General features: G+C 47.3%; 1 protein-coding gene across 3 annotated transcripts in view; it reads right to left on the bottom strand.

Moving 5' to 3' along the window:
* LOC138285541 (proteoglycan 4-like) overlaps positions 1-23,894 on the bottom strand; it is a 788,550-nt gene that overhangs the window by 672,812 nt on the left and 91,844 nt on the right. For all 3 annotated transcript variants that reach the window (XR_011201610.1, XM_069225611.1, XM_069225612.1), the window contains exon 3: positions 13,803-13,887. Coding sequence is in view for 2 of the 3 variants with exons in the window: in XM_069225611.1 (XP_069081712.1) it covers positions 13,803-13,887 (85 nt within the window). In the remaining variant the exon portion in view is untranslated. The remainder of the gene's footprint in view (positions 1-13,802; positions 13,888-23,894) is intronic.

The following is a 23,894-nucleotide window of genomic DNA, read 5'->3' as shown; positions in this document are numbered from 1 at the left end:
AGTGGGGAGACAGGCTGGTAGAGCTGGGGCCAAAGAAGTTGGTGTCTCCGGCTTCTCTGCAGGTGTTTCAGCTCAGCAGTCCTTCTCCTTCTTAGGTTGCAGAAATCTATCTTGCTGGGTTCTGGGAGCCTCTAAATACTCGATTTAGGGGTGTGTTTAGGTCTGGGGGGTTAGTAGCCAATGACTACTAGCCCTGAGGGTGGCTACACCCTCTTTGTGCCTCCTCCCTGAGGGTAGGGGGGCACATCCCTAATCCTATTGGGGGAATACTCCATCTGCCAGATGGAGGATTTCTAAAAGTCAGAGTCACATCAGCTCAGCACACCTTGGGGGCTGTCCTGACTGGCCAGTGACTCCTCCTTGTTTTTCTCATTATCTCCTCTGGCCTTGTCGCCAAAAGTGGGGCCATGGCCGGAGGGGGTGGGCAACTCCACTTGCTGGGGTGCCCTGGGGTGCTGTAACAAGGGGGATGAGCCTTTGAGGCTCACCGCCAGGTGTTACAGTGCCTGCCGGGGGAGGTGAGAAGCACCTCCACCCAGTACAGGCTTTGTTACTAGCCACAGAGTGACAAAAGCACTCTCCCCATGTGGCCAGCAACATGTCTGGTGTGTGGCAGGCTGCTAAAACTAGTCCGCCCACACTGGAAGTCGGTTAAGGTTTCAGGGGGCGTCTCTAAGATGCCCTCTGGGGTGTATGTTACAATAAAATGTGCACTGGCATCAGTGTGCATTTATTGTGCTGAGAAGTTTGATACCAAACTTCACAGTTTCAGTGTAGCCATTATGGTGCTGTGGAGATCGTGCATGGCAGACTCCCAGACCATATACTCTTATGGCTACCCTGCACTTACAATGTCTAAGGTTTTGCCTAGACACTGTAGGGGCATAGTGCTCATGCACTTATGCCCTCACCTATGGTATAGTGCACCCTGCCTTAGGGCTGTAAGGCCTGCTAGAGGGGTGACTTATCTATACCTATAGGCAGTGTGAGGTTGGCCTGGCACCCTGAAGGGAGTGCCATGTCGACTTAGTCGTTTTATCCCCACTAGCACACACAAGCTGGCAAGCAGTGTGTGTGCTGAGTGAGGGGTCCCCCAGGGTGGCATAAGATATGCTGCAGCCCTTAGAGACCTTCCCTGGCATCAGGGCCCTTGGTACCAGTTACAAGGGACTTACCTGGATGCCAGGGTGTGCCAATTGTGGAAACAAAAGTACAGGTTAGGGAAAGAACACTGGTGCTGGGGCCTGGTTAGCAGGCCTCAGCACACTTTCAAATCATAACTTGGCATCAGCAAAGGCAAAAAGTCAGGGGGTAACCATGCCAAGGAGGCATTTCCTTACATGCCCCTTTCCATATGACCAGTATATCATCATTGTACCTTTCCCATATTTTTATCTTCTCCCTGTACGGGTTTTACAGGGCTCGGGATTCTCTGTTTCTTGAGATGGTGGACATAGAGGCCTGCTAAGCTCGAAGCGAATGTACTTCCCGTGCTGGTCCATGTTTCTGAAGATACAAGGTTCCTCTAGACTCGAAGAAATTTAGTGTTAGAGCCCAATAGCAACATTCCATAACCACTTTTTGTGGTGTCCGATACTCCTAGTCTATGTCTAAAATTACCTCAATTATTTGTAATATATCAGTATGAGGAAGTCTAGTGTATAGGCTCTCCACATCTCTTTTTCTAGGTCGAAAAGTCTGTCTTTTATGAGACGTAGTACTTGTTTCGTATCTTTCAGGTAAGTGTCCATGTTCCACACTGCTAACTCTGGTCCTCAGATATTCTGTCCACATGGGACTTCTAGCCATGGCCAGTGGTACTGCACCTTCTGCTGTTGACTCTACAGGGACATCTAGTAACGACTTGTGGCACTGCACACTTGTGCCCCTGAGTCCACAGTTAAGTGATATTTAAAAGGCCTGCTAGGCCTGAAATTGTGTAATACACTATGCCCTCAAGGGGCTGATTATATGGTTACATGAACATGTTTCTTTTAAATTCTATTTTTACTGTGGTGCTCTGTAGGGGCTGTCTACAGTCTAAGGCCAAGTGTATGAAGGAATGTACAAACATTTGATCTGCTGCATGGAGGGTCGGTCAGGTGCAGAGGTCAAAGAGGTGCCCAAAACACATAGGTGCCTATGGAGAACAGGGGTGCTCCGGTTCCAGTCTGCCAGCAGGTAAGTACCTGCGTCTTTGGGGGGCAGACCAGGAGGGTTTTGTAGAGCACCGGGGGGGGGGGGGACACGAGAAGGCACACAAAGTACACCCTCAGCGGCACAGGGGCGGACGGGTGCAGTGAGCTGGGTTTCAGGTAGGAATCAATTGAGGGACCCGGGAGTCACTCTAGTGGTGCAGGCAGGCACAGGGGGGGCTTCTTGGGACAGCCACCACTTGGGCTAGGCAGAGGGTCACCTGGGGCTCACTCCTGCGTTGAAGTTCGGTTCCTTCAGGTCCTGGGGGCTGTGGGTGCAGTGTTGGTTCCAGGTGTCCGGTCCCTTGTTACAGGCAGTCGCGGTCAGGGGGAGCCTCTGGATTCTCTCTGCAGGCGTCTCTGTGGGGGCTCAGGGGGGGTCGTCTCTGGTTACTCACAGGCTTGCAGTTGCCGGGGAGTCCTCCCTGAGTTGTTGGTTTTCTGCAGGTAGAGCCGGGGGCGTCAGGTGCTGTGTGTAGAGCCTCACTCTTTTGGTGGGAAACGTGAAGTCCTTGGAAGTTGCTTCTTTGTTGCAAAGAAGTTGCAGGTTTTGAACAGGGCCGCTGTTCATGGGAGTTTCTTGGTCCTGTAGTCCAGGGCAGTCCTCTGAGGCTTCAGAGGTCGCTGGAGCAGGTTTTGGAAGTTGGAGACAGGCCAGTAGGGCTGGGGCCAAATTAGTTGTCGTCTTCCTCCTTCTGTGCAGGCTTGTAGGTCAGAAGTCCTTCTTCTTTCTCAGGTTGCAGGAATCTGATTTCCTGGGGTCTGGGGAGTCCCTAAATACTGAATTTAGGGGTGTGTTTAGGTCTGGGAGGGCAGTAGCCAATGGCTACTGTCCTTGAGGGTGGCTACATCCTCTTTGTGCCTCCTCCCTGTGGGGAGGGGAGCACATACCTATTCCTATTGGGGGAATCCTCCAAAACCAAGATGGAGGATTTCTAAAGGCAGGGGTCACCTCAGCTCAGGGCACCTTAGGGGCTGTCCTGACTGGTGGGTGACTCCTCGTTTTTCTCATTATCTCCTCCAGCCTTGCCGCCAAAAGTGGGGGCAGTGGCCTGAGCGGCGGGCATCTCCACTAGCTGGGATGCCCTGGGGCACAGTAACAAAAGGGGTGAGCCTTTGAGGATCACCGCCAGGTGTTACAGTTCCGGCAGGGGGAGGTGAGACGCACCTCCACCCAGTACAGGCTTTGTTCCTGGCCACAGAGTGACAAAGGCACTCTCCCCATGTGGCCAGCAACATGTCTGGTGTGTGGCAGGCTAGCAAGAACTGGTCAGCCTACACTAGAAGTCGGGTATGTTTTCAGGGGGCATCTCTAAGATGTCCTCTGGATGTATCTTACAATAAATTGCACACTGGCATCAGTGTGCATTTATTGTGCTGAGAAGTTTGATACCAAACTTCCCAGTTTTCAGTGTAGCCATTATGGAACTGTGGAGTTCGTGTTTGACAAACTCCCAGACCATATACTCTTATGGCTACCCTGCACTTACAATGTCTAAGGTTTTGCTTAGACACTGTAGGGGCATAGTGCTCATGCACATATGCCCTCACCTGTGGTATACTGCACCCTGCCTTAGGGCTGTAAGGCCTGCTAGAGGGGTGACTTACCTATGCCACAGGCAGTGTGAGGTTGGCATGGCACTCTGAGGGGGAGTGCCAGGTCGACTTAGTCATTTTCTCCCCACCAGCACACACAAGCTGTGAGGCAGTGTGCATGTGCTGAGTGAGGGGTCCCTAGGGTGGCATAAGACATGCTGCAGCCCTAAGAGACCTTCCCTGGCATCAGGGCCCTTGGTATCAGGGGTACCAGTTACAAGGGACTTACCTGAGTGCCAGGGTTGTGCCAATTGTGGAGACAAAGGTACAGTTTAGGGAAAGAACACTGGTGCTTGGGCCTGGTTAGCATGGTACCAGCACACTTTCAAATCATAACTTAACATCAGCAAAGGCAAAACGTTAGGGGGTAACCATGCCAAGGAGGCATTTCCTCACAGTTGACAAATACAAAGTGGAAAAGCCACCAAAGAAAGGTGTTCAGCAGCTGAAAAGACTACAGACCGTGCAAATGTACAAAGCAGGAGCCAATTCTGAAAATGAAGACACAAGAGTTTCACGTTTGTCCTCAGCTGGCATTTACGTTCCAAAACAATAGACTTCAAACTGAAATTAATGTTTGTGATATCATTATACCTTAACATCCTAGTATTTGAGATGACCCTCCTAATTCCCCCACCTGCAACAAGGAGTGATTGATTGAGATGGCTCCTGGAAACTTAACGAAGTTGCACAAGTGGGGCCACGTTCAATTTCAAAGCATGCCCACAGAGATGTCTTTAAGCCTTCCATCATCTATGCAAATAACCCTGAGTAGCAAAAGAAAAGGATTGCAGTATAGGGAGCATCAAGAGTGCTGAGTCGCTAGGGAAAGGAAACACATGTATGCTGGCCTCCTCTGAACGTGTTCATCTGTTATAGTTCATAAAATGTTCCAAAAAGCATTCTTCCAGCTAGGACAGTCACGTAAAAGGGGGCAGTATGCACAAATGCACTATCTGAGCTAAGAAAGCTGGTTCATGTGGTGGTCACACACACAGATCCACGCCATCAAACAAATTGAAGTGGCAATGGAGACAGATGTGTGCAGGCGAGCATTGCATAGATGGTGCTCAGTGCCCAAAAGAACAAGTTACTTACCTTCGGTAACGCTTTTTCTGGTGGATACAATTGCTAACTGTGGATTCCTCACCTTTTAAATTCACCCTTGCACCAGCATCCGACGGAAAATCTTCTTCCCAGCTCTCCACGCCGACGAGGACGTAACAATTGCACGGATCCACGCAACTCCGTCTGACGTCACTGTGCCAATAAGAGGTCCTCACCAGCTGCTGATGTCAGTTTCACCCATTTTTTACTTGCCTTTGAAGCAAACAGGTGAGAACTGGCTTCAGAGTAACTCCAATAAATACAGCCTTCATGATACAACATAATCAAAACCTATATATATATATATATATATATATATACACATATATACACATACATACACTCGGAGGTGGGTGCCTGTGATTACACCAAGAAATCCTGCAAAACAGATTGTGCAAAATGGCCGTCCCTCAGAGTCCAAGCAGTAATGCTTTGCAAAGGTATGGAGGGACGCCCAAGTTGTTGCTTTGCAAATATCCACCACCGGAACCCCCCTTGCCAGGGCCGAAGTAGCAGACTTAGCCCTGGTGGAATGGGCTCTGATACCCTCAGGGGGAACCTTTTTCGCCAACGAGTAGCAGATCTTGATACAAAGGATAACCCACCTGGAGATCGTTCTTTTATGGATTGCTTTGCCCTTCCTCTGTCCAACGTACCCCATAAACAGCTGATCTTCCAGGTGCAAGCCCTTCGTCATTTCAATGTAAAAACTAAGCGCCCTTTTAGGGTCCAACCAGTGAAGCCTTTCACCCTCCTTCGAGGGGTGAGGAGGAGGGTAGAAAGATGGAAGGGTATTAGTCCGCCCTATATGAACTGGAGTGACAACTTTGGGCAGGAAAGCCGCCTTGGTTTTCAACACTACTTTATCGGGGAAAAACAAGGTAAGGGGGGGTTTAAGAGAAAGAGATTGAAGCTCTCTAGCCCGCCTAGCTGAGGTTATGGCAAAAAAAACAACTGCCTTAAGCACTAAAAACCTTAACGGGCATGGGCTCAAAAGAAGACCCCACTAAAAAGGTCAAAACAAGATTTAGGTCCCACTGAGGCACACGAAAAGGAATCGGAGGAAACTTATTAAGTAAACCCTTAAGAAACCTAACTATAACAGGTGATTTAAACAATGAAGGCTGATCCGGGAGGCAAAGAAAGGCTGACAGGGCAGTTAAATAACCTTTAACCATAGCCACTGCACAACCCCTTTGCCAAAGTCCAAAGCAAATAATAAGATATCAGAAAGGTGGACCTTCAAAGGGTCAGTTTGCCTTTCTCCACACCAGGACACGAATTTTGCCCACCTACTGGCATAAATGGTCTTAGTGGACTGTGTGAGAAAGTAGCCTCTTTCTAGCCTTGTTAACCCCACTTTTGGCCTGTTTGTGAGTGTATGTCAGGGTGTTTTCACTGTCTCACTGGGATCGTGCTAGCCAGGGCCCAGTGCTCATAGTGAAAACCCAATGTTTTCAGTATGTTTGTTATGTGTCACTGGGACCCTGCTAGTTAGGACCCCAGTGCTCATAAGTTTGTAACCTATATGTATGTGTTCCCTGTGTGATGCCTAACTGTCTCACTGAGGCTCTGCTAACCAGAACCTCAGTGGTTATGCTCTCTCTTTTACAAATTGTCACTAACAGGCTAGTGACCAATTTCACCAATTCACATTGGCATACTGGAACACCCTTATAATTCCCTAGTATATGGTACTAAGGTACCCAGGGTATTGGGGTTCCAGGAGATCCCTATGGGCTGCAGCATTTCTTTTGCCACCCATAGGGAGCTCTGACAATTCTTACACAGGCCTGCCACTGCAGCCTGAGTGAAATAACGTCCATGTTATTTCACAGCCATTTACCACTGCACGTAAGTAACTTATAAGTTAACTATATGTCTAATCTTTACCTGGTAAAGGTTGGGTGCTAAGTTAGTGTGTGGGCACCCTGGCACCAGCCAAGGTGCCCCCACATTGTTCAGGGCAAATTCCCCGGACTTTGTGAGTGCGGGGACACCATTACAAACGTGCACTATACATAGGTCACTACCTATGTATAGCGTCACCATGGTAACTCCGAACATGGCCATGTAACATCTCTAAGATCATGGCATTAGGGAGACAATTCCATGATCCCCCGGGTCTCTAGCACAGACCCGGGTACTGCCAAACTACCTTTCCCGGGGTTTCACTGCAGCTGCTGCTGCCAACCCCTCAGACAGGTTTCTGCCCTCCTGGGGTCCAGCCAGGCTTGGCCCAGGAAGGCAGAACAAGGGACTTCCTCAGAGAGAGGGTGTTACACCCTCTCCCTTTGGAAAAAGGTGTCAGGGCTGGGAGGAGTAGCCTCCCCCAGCCTCTGGAAATGCTTTGATGGGCACAGATGGTGCCAGTCTACACCGGTTCAGGGATCCCCCAGCCCTGCTTTGGCGTGAAACTGGACAAAGGAAAGGGGAGTGACCATTCCCCTGACCTGCACCTCCCCTGGGAGGTGCCCAGAGCTCCTCCAGTGTGCTCCAGACCTCTGCCATCTTGGAAACAGAGGTGCTGCTGGCACACTGGACTGCTCTGAGTGGCCAGTGCCAGCAGGTGACGTCAGAGACTCCTTCTGATAGGCTCTTACCTGTGTTGCTAGCCTAGCCTCCTTCCTAAGAAGCCAAACCTCCTTTTCTGGCTGTTTAGGGTCTCTGCTTTGGGGAATTCTTTAGATAACGAATGCAAGAGCTCATCAGAGTTCCTCTGCATCTCTCTCTTCACCTTCTGCCAAGGAATCGACCCCTGACTGCTCTGGACGCCTGCAAAACCGCAACAAAGTAGCAAAGACGACTACTGCAACCTTGTATTGCTGATCCAGCTGCCTTCTCGTCTGCTTTCCTGGTGGTGCATGCTGTGGGGGTAGTCTGCCTCCTCTCTGCACTAGAAGCTCCAAAGAAATCTCGTGTGGGTCGACGGAATCTTCCCCCTGCAACCGCAGGCACCAAAATACTGCATCACCGGTCCTCTGGGTCCCCTCTCAGCACGACGAGCGTGGTCCTGGAACTCAGCAACTCTGTCCAAGTGACTCCCACAGTCCAGTGACTCTTCAGTCCAAGTTTGGTGGAGGTAAGTCCTTGCCTCACCACGCTAGACTGCATTGCTGGGCACCGCGTGATTTGCAACTGCTCTGGCTCCTGTGCACTCTTCCAGGATTTCCTTTGTGCACAGCCAAGCCTGGGTCCCCGACACTCTAACCTGCAGTGCACGACCTCCTGAGTTGTCCTCCGGCGTAGTGGGACCTTCTTTTGTGACTTCGGGTGAGCTCCGGTTCACTCCTCTTCGTAGTGCCTGTTCCGGCACTTCTACGGGTGCTGCCTGCTTCTGAGTGGACTCCTTGTCTTGCTGGGCGCCCCCTCTGTCTCCTCACGCAATTGGCGACATACTGGTCCCTCCTGGGCCACAGCAGCATCCAAAAACCCTAACCGCGACCCTTGCAGCTAGCAAGGCTTGTTTGCGGTCTTTCTGCGTGGGAACACCTCTGCAAGCTTCTTCACGACACGGGACATCCATCCTCCAAAGGGGAAGTTCCTAGTCCTCTTCGTTCTTGCAGAATCCACAGCTTCTACCATCCGGTGGCAGCTTATTTGCAACCTCAGCTGGCATTTCCTGGGCATCTGCCCACTCCCGACTTGAGTGTGACTCTTGGACTTGGTCCCCTTGTTTCACAGGTACTCTCGTCTGGAAATCCATTGTTGTTGCATTGCTGGTGTTGGTCTTCCTTGCAGAATTCCCCTATCACGACTTGTGCTCTTTGGGGAACTTAGGTGCACTTTAAACCTACTTTTCAGGATCTTGGGGTGGGCTATTTTTCTAACCCTCACTGTTTTCTTACAGTCCCAGCGACCCTCTACAAGCTCACATAGGTTTGGGGTCCATTCGTGTTTCGCATTCCACTTTTGAAGTATATGGTTTGTGTTGCCCCTATACCTATGTGCTCTCATTGCAATCTATTGTGACTGTACATTGCTTGCATTGCTTTCTATTGCTGTTACTGCATATTTTTGGTATTGTGTACATATATCTTGTGTATATTTGCTATCCTCATACTGAGGGTACTCACTGAGATACTTTTGGCACATTGTCATAAAAATAAAGTACCTTTATTTTTAGTATATCTGTGTATTGTGTTTTCTTATGATATTGTGCATATGACACCAGTGGTATAGTAGGAGCTTTGCATGTCTCCTAGTTCAGCCTAAGCTGCTTTGCTAAGCTACCTTTTCTATCAGCCAAAGCTGCTAGACACCTCTTCTACACTAATAAGGGATACCTGGACCTGGTGCAGAGTGTAAGTACCCCTTGGTACTCACTACAAACCAGGCCAGCCTCCTACAGTGTCGCCTGGTCGATAAAATAATATCCACTACATCTGGTGGGAGAGAAAAGGAACTCAGGTTGCCCCGTTCAATCTCCAGGCACGAAGGTGCAGGCTCTGAAGGTAGGGGGTGTAGAACCTGCTCACGCAACTGCGAGAGGAGGGCTGCCCTGAGAGGTAGACGGAGCGGATGGCACAGCGATAGCTGGAGAAGGTCCGGGTACCACACCCTTCTTGGCCAATCCGGGGCTATTAAAATAAACTGAGCCCAATCTTGGTGAATCTTCCTTAGAACCCGAGGAATCAAGGTTATGGGGGGAAATGCGTAAAGCAACTGGTTGCACCAAGAGATCTGAAACACATCCCACAAAGCTCCTTGCACCGGATACTGGAGGCAGCAGAATGACGGGCAGTGCACGTTCTCCCAAGTGGCAAACAGATCTATCAGCGGAGAACCCCACATCTGAAAGATGTGCAGGACCAGATCCGAATGGAGACGCCACTCGTGATCAGCCGAAAGGAGCCAACAGAGAGTCAGCACGCACGTTGAGCACCCCGGCCAGATGATTCGCTATCAAGCAAATCCGATGATCCTGAAGCCAGGACCAGAGACGCAGAGCTTCGCTGCAGAGAAGATACGACCCTACTCCTCCGTGCTTGTTCATATACCACATCCCAGTAGTGTTGGCCGTCAGGACCTGAACTGACTGACCACGAAGGGACGGAAAGAAGGCCTTGAGAGCCAAGCTTATCGCCCGCAATTCTAACATTTATATGAAAAGTCTATTCCACTGGAGACTAACTACCGTTGATCTCCAGGTCCCCCAGATGAGCTCCCCACCCTAGAGTGGAAGCATCCGTCATGACCGTGGCCTCCGGAGGCAGCAGTGAAAACGGCCTTCCTTGAGAAAGGTTGCTGTCCACAGCCCACTATTTTAGATCTGCTGCAGCGTCTCTGGAGATCATTATCGACTCCTCGAGATCCCATTTGTGTTGAAACCAATGCCTGCGGAGCCACCATTGGAGAGCCCTCATGTGCATGAGTGACCAACAGAATGCAAGAAGCGAACAGACAGAGTAGGCTTAAGACCTTGAGGACTAGAACAACCGCTCCATTTTGAAACACTGGAATCAATGCCTGAATATCCTGGATCCGCTGAGGCGGAGGTTAGGCCCGATTCAATGTTGTGTCCAGTACTGCCCCTATGAACAGGAGACGTTGAGAGGGCTCCAGGTGAGATTTGGGTACATTGATCGAAAAACCCAGCCTGAACAACAACTGAGTTGTCATCCGCAAGTGACACAACACAAGCTCTGGAGACTTGGCTTTGATCAACCAATCGTCCAGGTAAGGGAATACAGATAGCCCTTCCCTTCTGAGACTTGCTGCCACCACTGCCATCACCTTTGTGAAGACTCGAGGTGCTGAAGTAAGACCAAACGGAAGGACCGCAAACTGGTAGTGTTGCGACCCCACCACAAACCAGAGATACTTCCTGTGCGACATGAGTATAGGGATATGAAAATACGTATCCTGTAAGTCGACAGACACCATCCAATCCTCTTTGTTCCAACGCCAGAAGCACCTGCACTAGAGTCAGCATTTTGAATTTCTCCTGTTTGAGGAACCAATTCAAAATCCTCAGGTCTAGGATCCGTCTCAAATGACCGTCCTTCTTGGGGATCAGGAAGTATCTTAAACCAACTTCACCGCACCTTTTGACAATAGGGTCTGAACTTCCTGCTGTAACAACAGGAGATGGTCTTCTGAACAAAACGAGGGATGGGGAGGGATGGGAGGAGGAAACTCCTGAAAAGGGAGAGCATATATTTTTCTCACAATATTTAGAACCCATGAGTCTGATGTAACTAACTCCCACTTGTGGAGAAAAAGATGTAATCTTCCACCTACAGGAGAAGTATGGTCGACAAAGGGGAGGAAACTAGGGCTGCTTCCCTTGCTGTTGTCCTCCAGAGGAAGAGGACGACGTAGGATGCTGCTGGGTGGCCCCTCTTGTTCTAACCCTCCCCTGCCCTCCAAAGGACAGATATGGGAGGCTGGTAGGCTGCTAGACCGAGGACTGGGGTCTCCCTCAATAAACTGCCCCACATCCAAACCCCCTGAAACTACTAAAGGACCTAAAAGGGGTAGCAGAGGAGGTTTGCAATCCTAAAGACTTTGCCGTGGCCCGGGTATCTTTAAAGCGCTCTAGGGCAGAGTCCACTTTATCTCCAAACAGTTTTTCCCCATCAAATGGCAAATTCAACAAGGTGGTCTGAACATCCGAAGAAAACCCAGAGGACCTCAACCAAGCGTGCCTCCTGGTAGCAATAGATGTACCTATTGCCCTGGCCACCGAGTCCGCAGAGTCCAGGCCAGACTGAATTATTTGTTTCGTTGCAGTCGGCGCATCAGACAGGAGTTCCCCAAATGGTCTCTGTACATCTTGCGGCAGATCAGGAACAATGGCTTTTGCGGAGTCCATAAGGGCGTGGACACACCTACTCAGCACACAGGTAGCGTTTGCAGCCTTGAGAGCCATGCTGCAAGACGAAAAAGTCTTCTCTGCTGATTGTTCCATCCGCTTGGATTCCCTGTCAGATGGAATCCCAGGGAAGGAGCCCAGAGCAAACCTTCTGGAGACCTGGACCACCAAACTCTTCGGGGTAGGATGTTGTGATAAAAACCCCGGAACACCAGGCACCACTCTATATCTCCTTACCACAGCTCTATTCACCGCAGACGACGATACAGGCTTCCTCCAAAGTTCTAATATGGGTTCCGTAAAAGCCTCATTGAAAGGAAACAAAGGGTCTGCAGATGCCAAAGAAGGATGCCGCACCTCCGTCAAAATGTTCGTTTTAACTTCTGCAGCAGGCAATGGAAGTTCTAAAAAGTCAGCTGCTTTCCTGATCACCGTGTGAAAAGAAGCTACTTCCTCCGTAATTTCCCACGGTGAAGACAAGTCCCATTCCGGGGAAGCATCTAGCCCACTGGCCTACTCTAGGCCCTGATACTCTTCCAAAGGCTCGACAATCTCTCCTTCCTCCAACAACTGCCTTTGATATTCTTCCTCATCCAAGAGACGCAAGGCCTTCCTGCATGACCTCAATCGAGCCTCCAACCTCGGTCTCGACATGGAATTTGCCGACGCCGAAGACACCGGCTTCAACACCTGACTAGGAACAGGAGAGGAAGGTTGACTCCGTTTGAATCCATCACCCAGATCCTGTGTCGGCACGGATCCTAATGGCGTCGAAGATGCATGTGGCTCCACCATCGGTGCAGGGTGATGATATCGGCGCCATAGATCTAGAAGGCGACGTCATGGGATTTACAGGACCTCGAGGCGATGTCATTGGCGCTGGTCCGGTACCCTAAGCTGGACAGAATGGCATAAACGGCACTGGCTTGTACGCAGCAGGAGAGCCCAACGAAAATGCCAATGGACTCGTGGGACCAGCCGGTGCACCAGCAGGAGCCATGGTGTTGAACATAGTAAACATGGCATTCAAAAATGCCGCCGGATCCGCTCCCGGAGCCGAGAAGGCAGGATACCGCTGGTCTCTCTGTTGCACCTGTGCTTGCTGAACATCGGACTCCTGACCTGCAGGTGAAAATCGAGGACTGTCCTGAGGTGCCACAACCTCAAAGAAGGACGGCGCCGGAGAAGCCTCAGGACTGTGGGGTTGAGGAGTCACCGGACTCACCTCCCACGTCGCACTGCGCCGACGGGACTGAGACCTCGAACTTGATCGGCTCCAAGCCGAGAGGCGCCGAGAGTCATGACAGCGCTGTTTCTTATGCTTCTTCGAAGAAGCATGGGAAGGGGATCTTCTATGGCTCCTATGACCCTTCTTCGCCTTGGCCTCCCTTTCCTTTAAAGCCTTAGAATTCATGCTCTGGCAAGACACACACTCCTCGATGTCATGCTCAGAACTAAGGCACCAAAGACAATCGTCACAAGGGTCAGTGACCAACACGCGACCCCCCACACTCTCTGCAAGGCTTGAAACCGGACTTTCTAGGGGTAGACATTGTAACTAGAAAGAGCAACAAGATGAAAACTCCAACAGAAGCGAGAGCTAGGAGAAAACCTTTAGTGTCCAAGGTATGGAAAAAAGGGAACTGAAGTCAGCATGCCGGCAAGGACCTCTTATTGGCACAGTGACGTCAGACAGTCGCGTGGAGCCGTGCAATTGTGACGTCCTTGTCAGCGTGGAGAGCTGGGAAGATTTTCCGTTGGATCCTGGCGCAAAGGTGAATTCATAAGGAGAGGAATCCACAGGTAGTTTGTATCCATCAGAAAGCTCTCATCTAGAGGCTTGGCGGAGAGCAGCAACACTTGACGTGGATGTTGCTTTAAGGGTATCTAAATCATATGGCAAAAGAGTAGCTGGAATCCTCAGACCCAAAAACGAATAATATAAACCAGGTTTCCCTAATATCAGATCATTACAGCATGAGTCCACAGAGAAATTAACTTTGTTGTTATTAAAACTAACTTTATAGCACATACTTATTGAATGTGTAAGTTTGTATGTTCAACATGCAGAAGCAAATGACACTTACAGTTAGTGAAACATTTTGAGTTACAGAAGAGGTTCTAACGTCGTTCTCTTTTTGGACTGCAAGTTTTGACTGTAATCTCTGAACACTGGAATTAAACAGAAAGAAACACAAACTACCTTTAAAATAACTATAGATAAACATTCCATCCTAGCAAATTCAATTTTGAGCTCACATGTATGCCATACCTGCAGCCTCACAACTGAAAGACAGAAATTGATAATTGTACTCCTAACAGCTTTTGCAACCCTCCATAAAACAATGTTTCACGTTCAGCAAAATTAATCAGTATAACGATCTGAAATGCATGCTCCCAAGTCCTGTTCTGTGTTGATACAAACGGTTGTATAAATGTCATCATCCTGTACAGTTCAGATAACAGACTCCCAGTTTGTAAATCCTCATCTAAAATGTAGAAGGGGTTATTTTTTATTCTAAATGTGACTACCATTGTAGGGCTCATTTACTTTCCAACATGAACCAATGCTATAAAACAGTGTTTCCCAACCTTTTGACTCCCGAGGACCCCCAATGAATCATTACTGGAAGCCAGGGACCCCCAGCAATTTGTACGATTTAAATTTCAAACATTAACATAATTTGCAAAAAATATAACAAGTACACACCAAACAAATACTCAAATTACTAAAGATATAATTCTTTTATATTGAAACAAATATGCAAAATTCAAAACATTTTATTGGGAAGGTTGGCGCTGCATCTCGGCGACTACCTTTTCATTGTTTGGTTTTATTTATGAAAGGTGAATCCTCAGGTCAGATTCTACATTTCCGGAGCGATTTCTGTTTTGATATTTTTTAGGTATGTAAGATCTGAGAAAGCTCTTTCACATAAATGAGTGATGGGGAAAGGAAGTAAACCACAGGGGCCCTCTCATCTCTCCCTAGCCTCTCCGTCAAATGTACTTCATTTGTTTTGAAGCACCTCTCATACCACTGTAGGGTGTCAGAGCACTTTACAGGGGACTACCAGGGGTAGGATTCACATGTCATCCACACCGGTAGGCATTTTCTAAGAGTTCTTGGTCTGGGGCAGCACAAACTTAGGATTGAGAACACAGCACAGTGATTAGCGAGGACATTAGTAATAAGTGTATTTCTACAAAAACAATTTTTTTTTTTTTTTAGCAGCATAAGGAAAATTAGACTAGGGAAAAACAACTTTCTAATTTGTGCCATGCGGTTTGCATGTAGCTCTTTAACGGCGGTTCATAGCTCACTGTGCTAGATTATTATTATGAACTGCACAGTAATAAAAGAATCCCTGTGACAAAAGCAGTAACCCACTGTGCCATGCTCATAAAATACTGTTCTTTGCATGATACACGTTCTTTGCAGCAGGCATATTAACCATCTGCGCTACCTTTGAGTCAAAACTGCCACTGACTAAAAACTCTAATTCCTCTCCAGCAGGTACATTAGTCAATAGAGTTCTCTTGACACTTTATTTTTGTTGTACATTAGCTTTGTAGTGCTTTTAAAACTGCTGAACAAAGGAAATAATAAAAATAAAAACAGGACGCAAGTGTTTGTCAGAGGCCCCACTGGAGAAGTGTCTTTCTCCCAGCCCAGGCCTGCAGGCCCCTGGGAATGTGTCACGGACCCCTGGGGGTCCGCGGACCACAGGTTGGGAACCACTGGCCTATATATTAGCAATGTAGGCTATAATGGGAACAATCTGTTACCTTAATAGCCTATCTATATCCTTTTCTCTAAAAAGGACCGCAGTTCACTTTAACCCATCAGATGAGAGCACCCCCACAAAGGCTGAAACCCTCAGATTTATTTATAGCACTAGTGTACTTTAGATCCACTGTTTACTTGTGCAGGGAGCCTCTGAGGGGAGGAGGGTGGGTCGCATGTGAACCTATGAAAGATACCAATACTGGAGAACTACAGTTACAGGTACGTAACTCATTTTCTTCTCCAGAACTGGATCTTTCATAGATTCACATGCTTGAATAAGACTAATAAGCAATGCACTAAATAATTATGTCTGTATTACAACAACCATAAATAGTGGATGGTGAGGAAAAACAATAGGAATAAACACAGAGGTCACCTCATCCAAAAAGGTGATGTAGCACTGCCTGTCCCACTGCTGCATCCGTTTTATGACTCTTGTCTTGGTAATAATGTTTTGTGAACGTATGCCTGTTTGGCCAAGTTGCTGCAACAAAACACCTCTAGAGGGGTGAGAGGAACAACTTCCTTGTCCAACCTCCCAATATATCAACCACTACCACTAAAGGACAAGAAAAACCAGTGCCCCCCACCCCCCAAGGGGTGGGTGACACCAGTGTGAAAAAACTGCCCTCACCCACTTATTGTGGCAGGCTTCATCATTGGGCTGCTGCAAACACATTCCTACGTAAACCCACGTTGGAGTAGAGCAGTAAGGGTGGGGAAGAAAAATTGTCACGCAACAACACAAAACACAAACTGGGAGCAGAACAAACAACAGAACATAAAACTGTCTCAGGAACGGCCCCTTCCTTAATTTTATTATAGGACCGCCTGGAAAGGATTAAAATTGGACCCCTGGTGGTGATCTCAGGATACCATTACCTTTTCACCCCAGTACCTGTTTGAACTAATGAACAGGTACTGGGGTGAACAGATAATGGTATCCTGAGATCATCACCAGGGGTCCAATTTTAATACTGTCAACGTGGTTTTAGGTAGGAGTGTGTTAGCAGAAGCCCAATGATGAAGCATGCCACTATAAGTGGGTGAGGGCAGGTTTTTAACACTGGTGGACACCCACCCCTGGGGAGGTGGTTGCACTGGTTTTTCTTGTCCTTTAGTGGTAGTGGTTGATATATTGGGAGGTTGGACAAGGAAGTTGTTCCTCTCACCCCTCTAGAGGTGTTTTGTTGCAGCAACTTGGCCAAACAGGCATACGTTCACAAAACATTATTGCCAAGACAATGAGCTGGTTTATGTTAGACGACACACACCAAGACAGAACCGCCTCCATTTGAACCTGTAAGTTGTTGGTTGAGTCCGCTCTCGCCCTCAATAGAATGCCTCTAAATTCAGATGAGATATTTACAGAGGAGAACTCATTGTATTCCGGATTTATGCTGACAAGTGTGGTGAGCTCTGTTCTGGATGTTGTATTTGGCCCTGGCTCATTGTTAGTAAAGTCGGTGTTACTTTGGGTTGGCGAAGAGGCTACTCTGACAGGAGAAGTAGTTTGGTGAACCAGAACTGTCTGGTTCATCTCGGGACTATCAGGAGTATTCTGCAAGGCTCCTCCTTAATTTTTCTGATTACCTTTGGAATCAGTGGGTTTGGTGGAAATGCGTAGGCACATATCCCTGACCAGAGTATCGAAAATGCATTCCTCCCACGATCCTTTCTGGGGATGCCAGCTTGTGAAGAACCAGCATTTCTTGTTCTCCTTCATCGTAAACAGATCTGAGTGAGGTTTTCCCCTGCAACAGAATAGAAAGTTCAGGATCGTTTGGTCTATTTCCCACTCGTAATAAGGAATGATGGCCCTGCTCAAGGAGTCCGCCAGGACATTGGACCTTCCTGGTAAATGTTCTGCCTTGATGGTTATGTGATGCTGAAGTGACCAGTTCCATTTCTCCCGAGCTTGAGCAGAGAGTGCCCGGAAACTGGTTCCTCCCTGCTTGTTCAAGTAGAACATACTGGTGGTGTTGTCTGTTCTTATAAGGACTGTAGAGTGAGTTATCTTGGGAAGAAAAGCCCTTAACGCTAAGGCGATTGCTCTGAGTTTCAGTTGACTGATGTGCAGGTTTTTCTCCTCTGTTGACCATCTCCCGCTGATTTGTAAGCCCTGGAGATGCACTCCCCAGTCTTGTAATGATGCCTCTGTTGTTATTATGAAGCTAGGAGTCTGCTGTACATATTCCAACCCCTTGGAAAGATTTTTTTGGTCGAGTCCACCAGAATTTCGCTGTTCTCTTAATTGGTGTGATCTGAATGAGATCTTCAAAAAAGCCTTGTATTTGCCACCATTGCATGTCTATTTGTTCTTGCAGCGGCCGTAGATGTAGCCAACAGTTTGGGAGTAGAAGGATGCAGGAGGAAATCACACCCATGAAAGATTTATAGATACGGACTGAAACCAACTTTTTTCTAGATAGTTTGATTGCCAAACGCTGGATTTTCAGTTGTCTGTCTTTGGAAGGATAGGCTTTGTTGTTTAAAGTGTCTAGGACTGCTCCCAAGAACCTTATCTTTGTAGTTGGTATTAATTGGGATTTTTGGTAGTTTGTTGCGAGCCCTAAGTTTTCGAATAGTGAAAGGCAGGTTTTCGTGGCCACTGCTGTCTGCTGCGATGTAGGAGGTTTTATGAGTCAATCGTCTATATATGGGAACACCTGGATTCCCTGCTGTCTGAGATGTGCTGCGCCCAGAGCCAACATTTTTGTAAAGATTCTGGGAGGCGATTTTAGGCCAAAGGGCAGCACCTTGAATTGAGAATGGATCCCAGCTACCTGGAACCGTAAGAATTGGCGATGATTTGGACGTATTGGGATAGGACAATATGCGTCCTGTAAATCGACGCACGTCATATGGTCTCCGTTGTTCAGGAGCTGCAGTATTTCCTGAAGAGTTACCATTAAAAAGGGCTGCTTTTATAGGAATTTGTTGAGGTTCCGCAGATCGAGAATCGGACGACAATCTCCTGAGGGTTTTTTGATGGGAAAAAAGCGAGAGTAGAAACCCATTCTCCTTTGAGTCTTTGGAATGATCTCTATCACTCCTTTCCTTAACATCTTGGAAATTTCTGTCATTAGTTGCTTTAGTCGAGGTGGAGGTGGGCCTGATGGTGGAGTGTAAGGTGGTATTTGGAGAAATTCTAAAGAATGTCCTCTTGAAATGATTTCTAGGACCCACCTGTCCGAGGTTATTGTGGACCATTGTTGAAAATGATGTGATACTCTGCCTCCAACCAGAGATGTTGGCGAGGCTGAAGGAACTGTTCCATTGTCATTCTTTTCTAGACTCTCTGCCTCTTGCTGGCAACTTGCCTCTGGAGCCCTGTCTATAAGCAGCTGCCGGAGGTTGCGTGGATTGTGGTGGTTGTGAATAGTGAGGACGGTACTGTGCCTGTCCGGATTGATACTGTCTATAAGGTTGGTAGACTGCACAAAAGGAATAATTTCCTCTTCCCCCTAGCACTTCGAAGAGGTAATTTCCGGTCCTGGAGCATTCCCAGCGATCTTGCTATTTCTGTGTCAGTTTTTATAGTTTGTAATGCATCCTCTACATGCTTGCCAAACAAATCACATCAAACAGCATGTCTAGAATTGTTGTCTGGATTTCTGGGCGGGAGGAAGTGGATTTTAGCCATCCCCATCTGCAAAGCACTGCCGCCCCCGCTAGCTGCATGAATCAGATGTTAGCAACATCAAGTGCACCATCAATCATTTCTGCTAGAATGCGTTCTCCTTCCTGTAAAATCTTGTGCGCCTCTAATTTCTCATTCTCCGGCAAAAGGTCTAAGTATGGCGCTATACCGGATACTGCCGATCATATTGAGCTAATATAGCCATCAAATTTGCCGCTCTTACAGTAGTGCCAGCCATTGTTGAAAATCTTTTTCCTTTTCTTTCCAACTTGCGACCTTCTTTATCAGGGGGAGATGAGATTTGTGGAGACGGGTTCTTGGAGTGCCTTTGCGCTGTCTGCGATACTACTGAATCGGGTTTTGTTTGTCCAATAAGACACGGTGGAGAAAGGTCTGGAGCTTTTTACTTTTCAAGGCGTGGAATTACTGGCGATACAGTAGCCTGATTTTTCATGGCTTTCAGACCTTCTTGCCATATAAAGTCTATTAATGGAATAGCTCTTATTGATTTCTTTGCTGGGTCTTTGAAATCATACAGGAAACAATCTGACTCGCTTGCTAATGGTGGCAAGTCAAACCTTTTCGCTGGTCGCTCCATAAGGTTATGGAACCCCCCAATGTCCTCTGGAGGGGAGTCCACCTGAGTAGCCAGAGGTGGAGATGGGGTCAGAATAAGATAGTCATCCCACTCATCCTGCTTAGTTATAGTGTCTCTTATTTCCCCTTCTTCTGCCTCCTCCCCGGATGATAACTTGTGTTTTTCCATCGGTTGTGATCCCTCCTGGGTAGGGATAATTGGTGCTGGAGGTGTTTGAACGGGCTGTGGTAACATCGTTGGTGTTTGAACGAGACCTTCCAACTGTACTCTGACTTACGGGTGTAGTAGGTGTTGACGGTGAGAATCTACGATAATAATCCTGCTATAGGTATTGTAGATTTGATACCAGGAAAGCAGGCATTGGAATAGACTGTTCTTGATCTTCTCCTTGAACTGGTTCAGCGCCTGTAATATCGTACTGATATTCTTCATAGGCATCATCATCATAAACCTGACATTTTATCTGTAATTACGATGGGCTACTAGCCACACCAAAAGGTCCTTCATTGTCTGATTCTTCGTCCTCATCTAAGAGGTGTACAGGTGGGTAAGGTAGTATCTTACTTGGAGAAGTATGTTCAGGTAAGATTTTCGACCTTATGGGTGTTAAAGAGATCGGAGGAAATGTTTTTTCAGGCAATCGTGTTGTCGTCGATGATGATTTTTTTCTCCAAGTCAATGGTGTCGCCGTCGATGGTGTGTCCGTCATCCTTACCCTCGTCGACAGTATGATCTTTGACAGTCTGCCTGTTGACCGTGTGCTCGTCGATGGTGCCCTCGTCGACAGTGCAGACAGCGCTGTCGACGGCGTTTGCGCTGATGACCCTGCAGTCTCTAATAAGGGGAAATTTTCAAAAGCTGTCGTCGACGGACTCTCCGTCAATGAAAACTTAAGAAGTTTTGTTGTCACCCTTATGGTTGATGAAAGCAGTGACGATGTAACAATTAACAGAGACCTGGCTGTAGTGAATGTCGACGTTACAGTCGATGTAGCCGTCGACAGTGTCGTCAACAGTACTTTTTCTGTGGGCGTTTTTGTCGACTACAGTACAAGATGTTTCGGGGAAGGAGTAGGAGGCTCCAACTTCGTATTAGAAATAGGCCTTTTAAGTTTAGAGGTGGAAGGATGGGCCTTATGACCAGTTTCACAGTCAGTGTCAGCATTTCTTGGTTTTTTACTGACTTCATGGTGGCTCTGAGGAACGCTTGGTTTCCTTTCTTTTCATTTTAGTAGAAGTTGAGGTGTAAGAAGAGATCTTACTGTCCTCGTCGGACACTGTATATTCTTTAGATTTCAGCTTCTGGGCCACAATAAGAGCCTACCTTCCCTGTCCTTCAAGGTTTTTTTAGAAAAAGTATGACAAATTTTAAAATCCTTTACCTTGTGGTCTGGATAAAGGCAGTAAATGCACTTCTTGTGAGGATCTTCTGAGTGGAGCCTTTTCTTCCCACATTTTCACAATCTCTAAAAAGTCCTTTTTTAGATGTGTGAGACATCTTCACCAATCTGGAGTAAGCAGAAAAATTAAATAACACCTTCTGTGAAGGAAAATCTTCTGAGTTAAGTCTGAGGAAAAGCGGCTTGAGCAGAGGTCAAGGAGACTCCTTCCACGCGACATGCGGTACAAAATCTGAGTGCTGCAGCCTCTGTGGGGAAGCTTCTAGAGGGTGCTCTCATCTGACTGGTTAAAGTGAACTGTGGTTCTTTTTAGAGAAAAGGATATAGATAGGCTATTAAGGTAACAGATTGTTCCCATTGTAGCCTGCATTGCTAATATATAGCCTATATGGCTTATATGTACATATATATATATATATATATATATATATACACATATATATATATATATATATACACACACACATCTGTGTGTAAATAAATATATCATTTTGTATATGTATATAAATATACAGATATATAACTGTAACTTAACTGCTTTATTAATGTACTGTGGGTCTCCTACTTCGACAACAGGGAATATTCAAGCATGTGTATCTATGAAAGATCTAATACTGGAGAAGTGAAGTTGCACCTGAAGGGATTTAAGCATGTCAGAGTTTGGACAGGGTGATCCACCAAATATGCACCTTAAATGTCTCCCAAACTGTCAAGCATGAGAGGATCAATCTATTTTAATGTCAAAGAATTTCTCGATTGCCTTTGCCATGTCTGATTTAAAAACAAAATCCAGCATGAAGGAAAACACCATGGTTTGTAGTACACTCATTGGCCAGGGATCTCAATCATAAGGATTACCAGGGAGAGGACCAAGGGGGTCTGTGGCCAGCATTCAATGTCATGTAAACAGATGATTATGTCAGAGGAGTGTAGCCAAAGTTTGATGCGGGAGAGTGAGTTGTGTTCAGTGAAGGAGAAGGTAGGGGCAAGGTCTCTAAGTTTCCACCCGCCATCTATCGGGTCATCAAAGGGCAGCAGTTGTTTAAGGGCGCACACTGCATTAGGATTGCCTACTCTCCAAGGGTTAAAGTCAAGGAGGTGGTCGGTCCAGGGCGAGATTGGAATCAACATCCCAAACAATGTGGGAGTCGTCGCTAGTGTGGAACTGGCAGGCTAAAATTCAAAGTAATCTCATCACCATGTTGTTCTGGATATGCAAGTATTAAGCCTCTGTTTTTGGGGTCTCCAAAAAGCGAAAATTCTGGGTAACTAAGTTAATTTAATGGGACATCATAGGTGTGTGGAAATGTGCAAAGTGCAGATTTTCTGACAAGTCTCAAACCTATAGGGATCTAGGATATATACGCAGACTAAAGTTGGCTGAAGTCCAGTGTGAGGAACATGCCAACATGTCAAGAAAGACATACAGTAGTCAGTACTGACCATACCTCCTCCACCCCAAATGATTTCCCCAAACCTCAGGGAACATGCCCAACAGGCAAGGCTTACCCCAATCGGTGCTAAACACAAGGGAGGCGTGGTACAATATATTTACCCCGGCCCCCTATGATGCAGGAGCTCACCAAAACAGCAGATTACAACAGTACCTATGACAGAGTCACAACAATTTATGGATTAAATGTAGTGTGAGGTGGCTTCCACTGTAAGATACATCAAAGAGAATTACAGTAGGATTGAACAAGTAAACAACAGGTGCAGGAACAGCAAACATGGAATAGAAGCCTCCTAGCACTCAACAAATAAAAACAAGAAAGAGGCCAGCATGGCCTGAAATTGCTCCATAGAGATAGGAGGAGAGAATGTGAAGAGACCTCGCAGAAGGAGGAAGGAAGGAAATGTTAAAGGCACTCCACATATTCATACAAGTCTCTAGAGGATGTATCTATAACCGTGAAGTGATCCAGTGTGTTCCGCTGCTTCCTCCGCTGTGACCCAAGGCAGGCCTGGGCTACCTTTACAGACTCTGGGTGAGGTAAAAACATTGGAAGTAGCCCCAAGTATATTTATATGTTTTTAATCTTCCATGAAGGCAAGACTAGCCTCCTGTACTGCTGGGGAAAAGTCTGGGTGAATGTGGATCTCAATGCCCTCATGAGAGAGGCAGCCCTTCTCCCTGGCCAGGTGGAGCACTGCATTTCTGTCCTTTAAACTTTAAAGGCTAGCTATGATCGGGTGGAGGAGCAAGGGGACTGGAGTGGGTGGAGGGTTAGTGAGACTGGGCCCAATGACCTTTTAGCCCTCTCTCTGATAAAGTATTGGGAGAAATTGTCCTTGCCTAGGACCTCTGTCAAATTGCTCAACAAATGTCTCCATCCTGTCTGTGGTTTGGGTCTCCGGCATACCAAGGACATGGAGTTCCAAGTTCCTATTTTTAGCAATAACCTTTGACATGTCTAGTGTTAGTTTGGTGACCATGGCCTTGAGGTCAGTAGTGCAGACCTGCCAACTTGTGAAAATTGTTCATCGTGTGAGGGGAAGATGAGGCTTTGAAGGAGTCGGGGCTAGGTACCAAGCACAGCTTGAGGTCCTTTTAAATGCACCTCCAACAATGCCCTCCAACCCCATTCTAAACTAAGAACAAGGCATTAGAGGCTTCCGCTGATGTCCTGGGAAGGTTTCAAACCCCATAATTGTCATTGGCTGAGCAGAACATCCAAACAATTAGCTGGAAACCTGCTCTCTGCATAGGTTTCCAGCTAACTTGACGGTACTCAAAGTGCCTGTCTGC

Source organism: Pleurodeles waltl, chromosome 3_1 (genome assembly GCF_031143425.1).
Source record: "Pleurodeles waltl isolate 20211129_DDA chromosome 3_1, aPleWal1.hap1.20221129, whole genome shotgun sequence".
Taxonomy (NCBI): Eukaryota; Metazoa; Chordata; class Amphibia; order Caudata; family Salamandridae; genus Pleurodeles; species Pleurodeles waltl.
The sequence above is the reverse complement of the archived record's forward strand: the minus strand, read 5'-3'. Positions and strand labels throughout refer to the sequence as shown.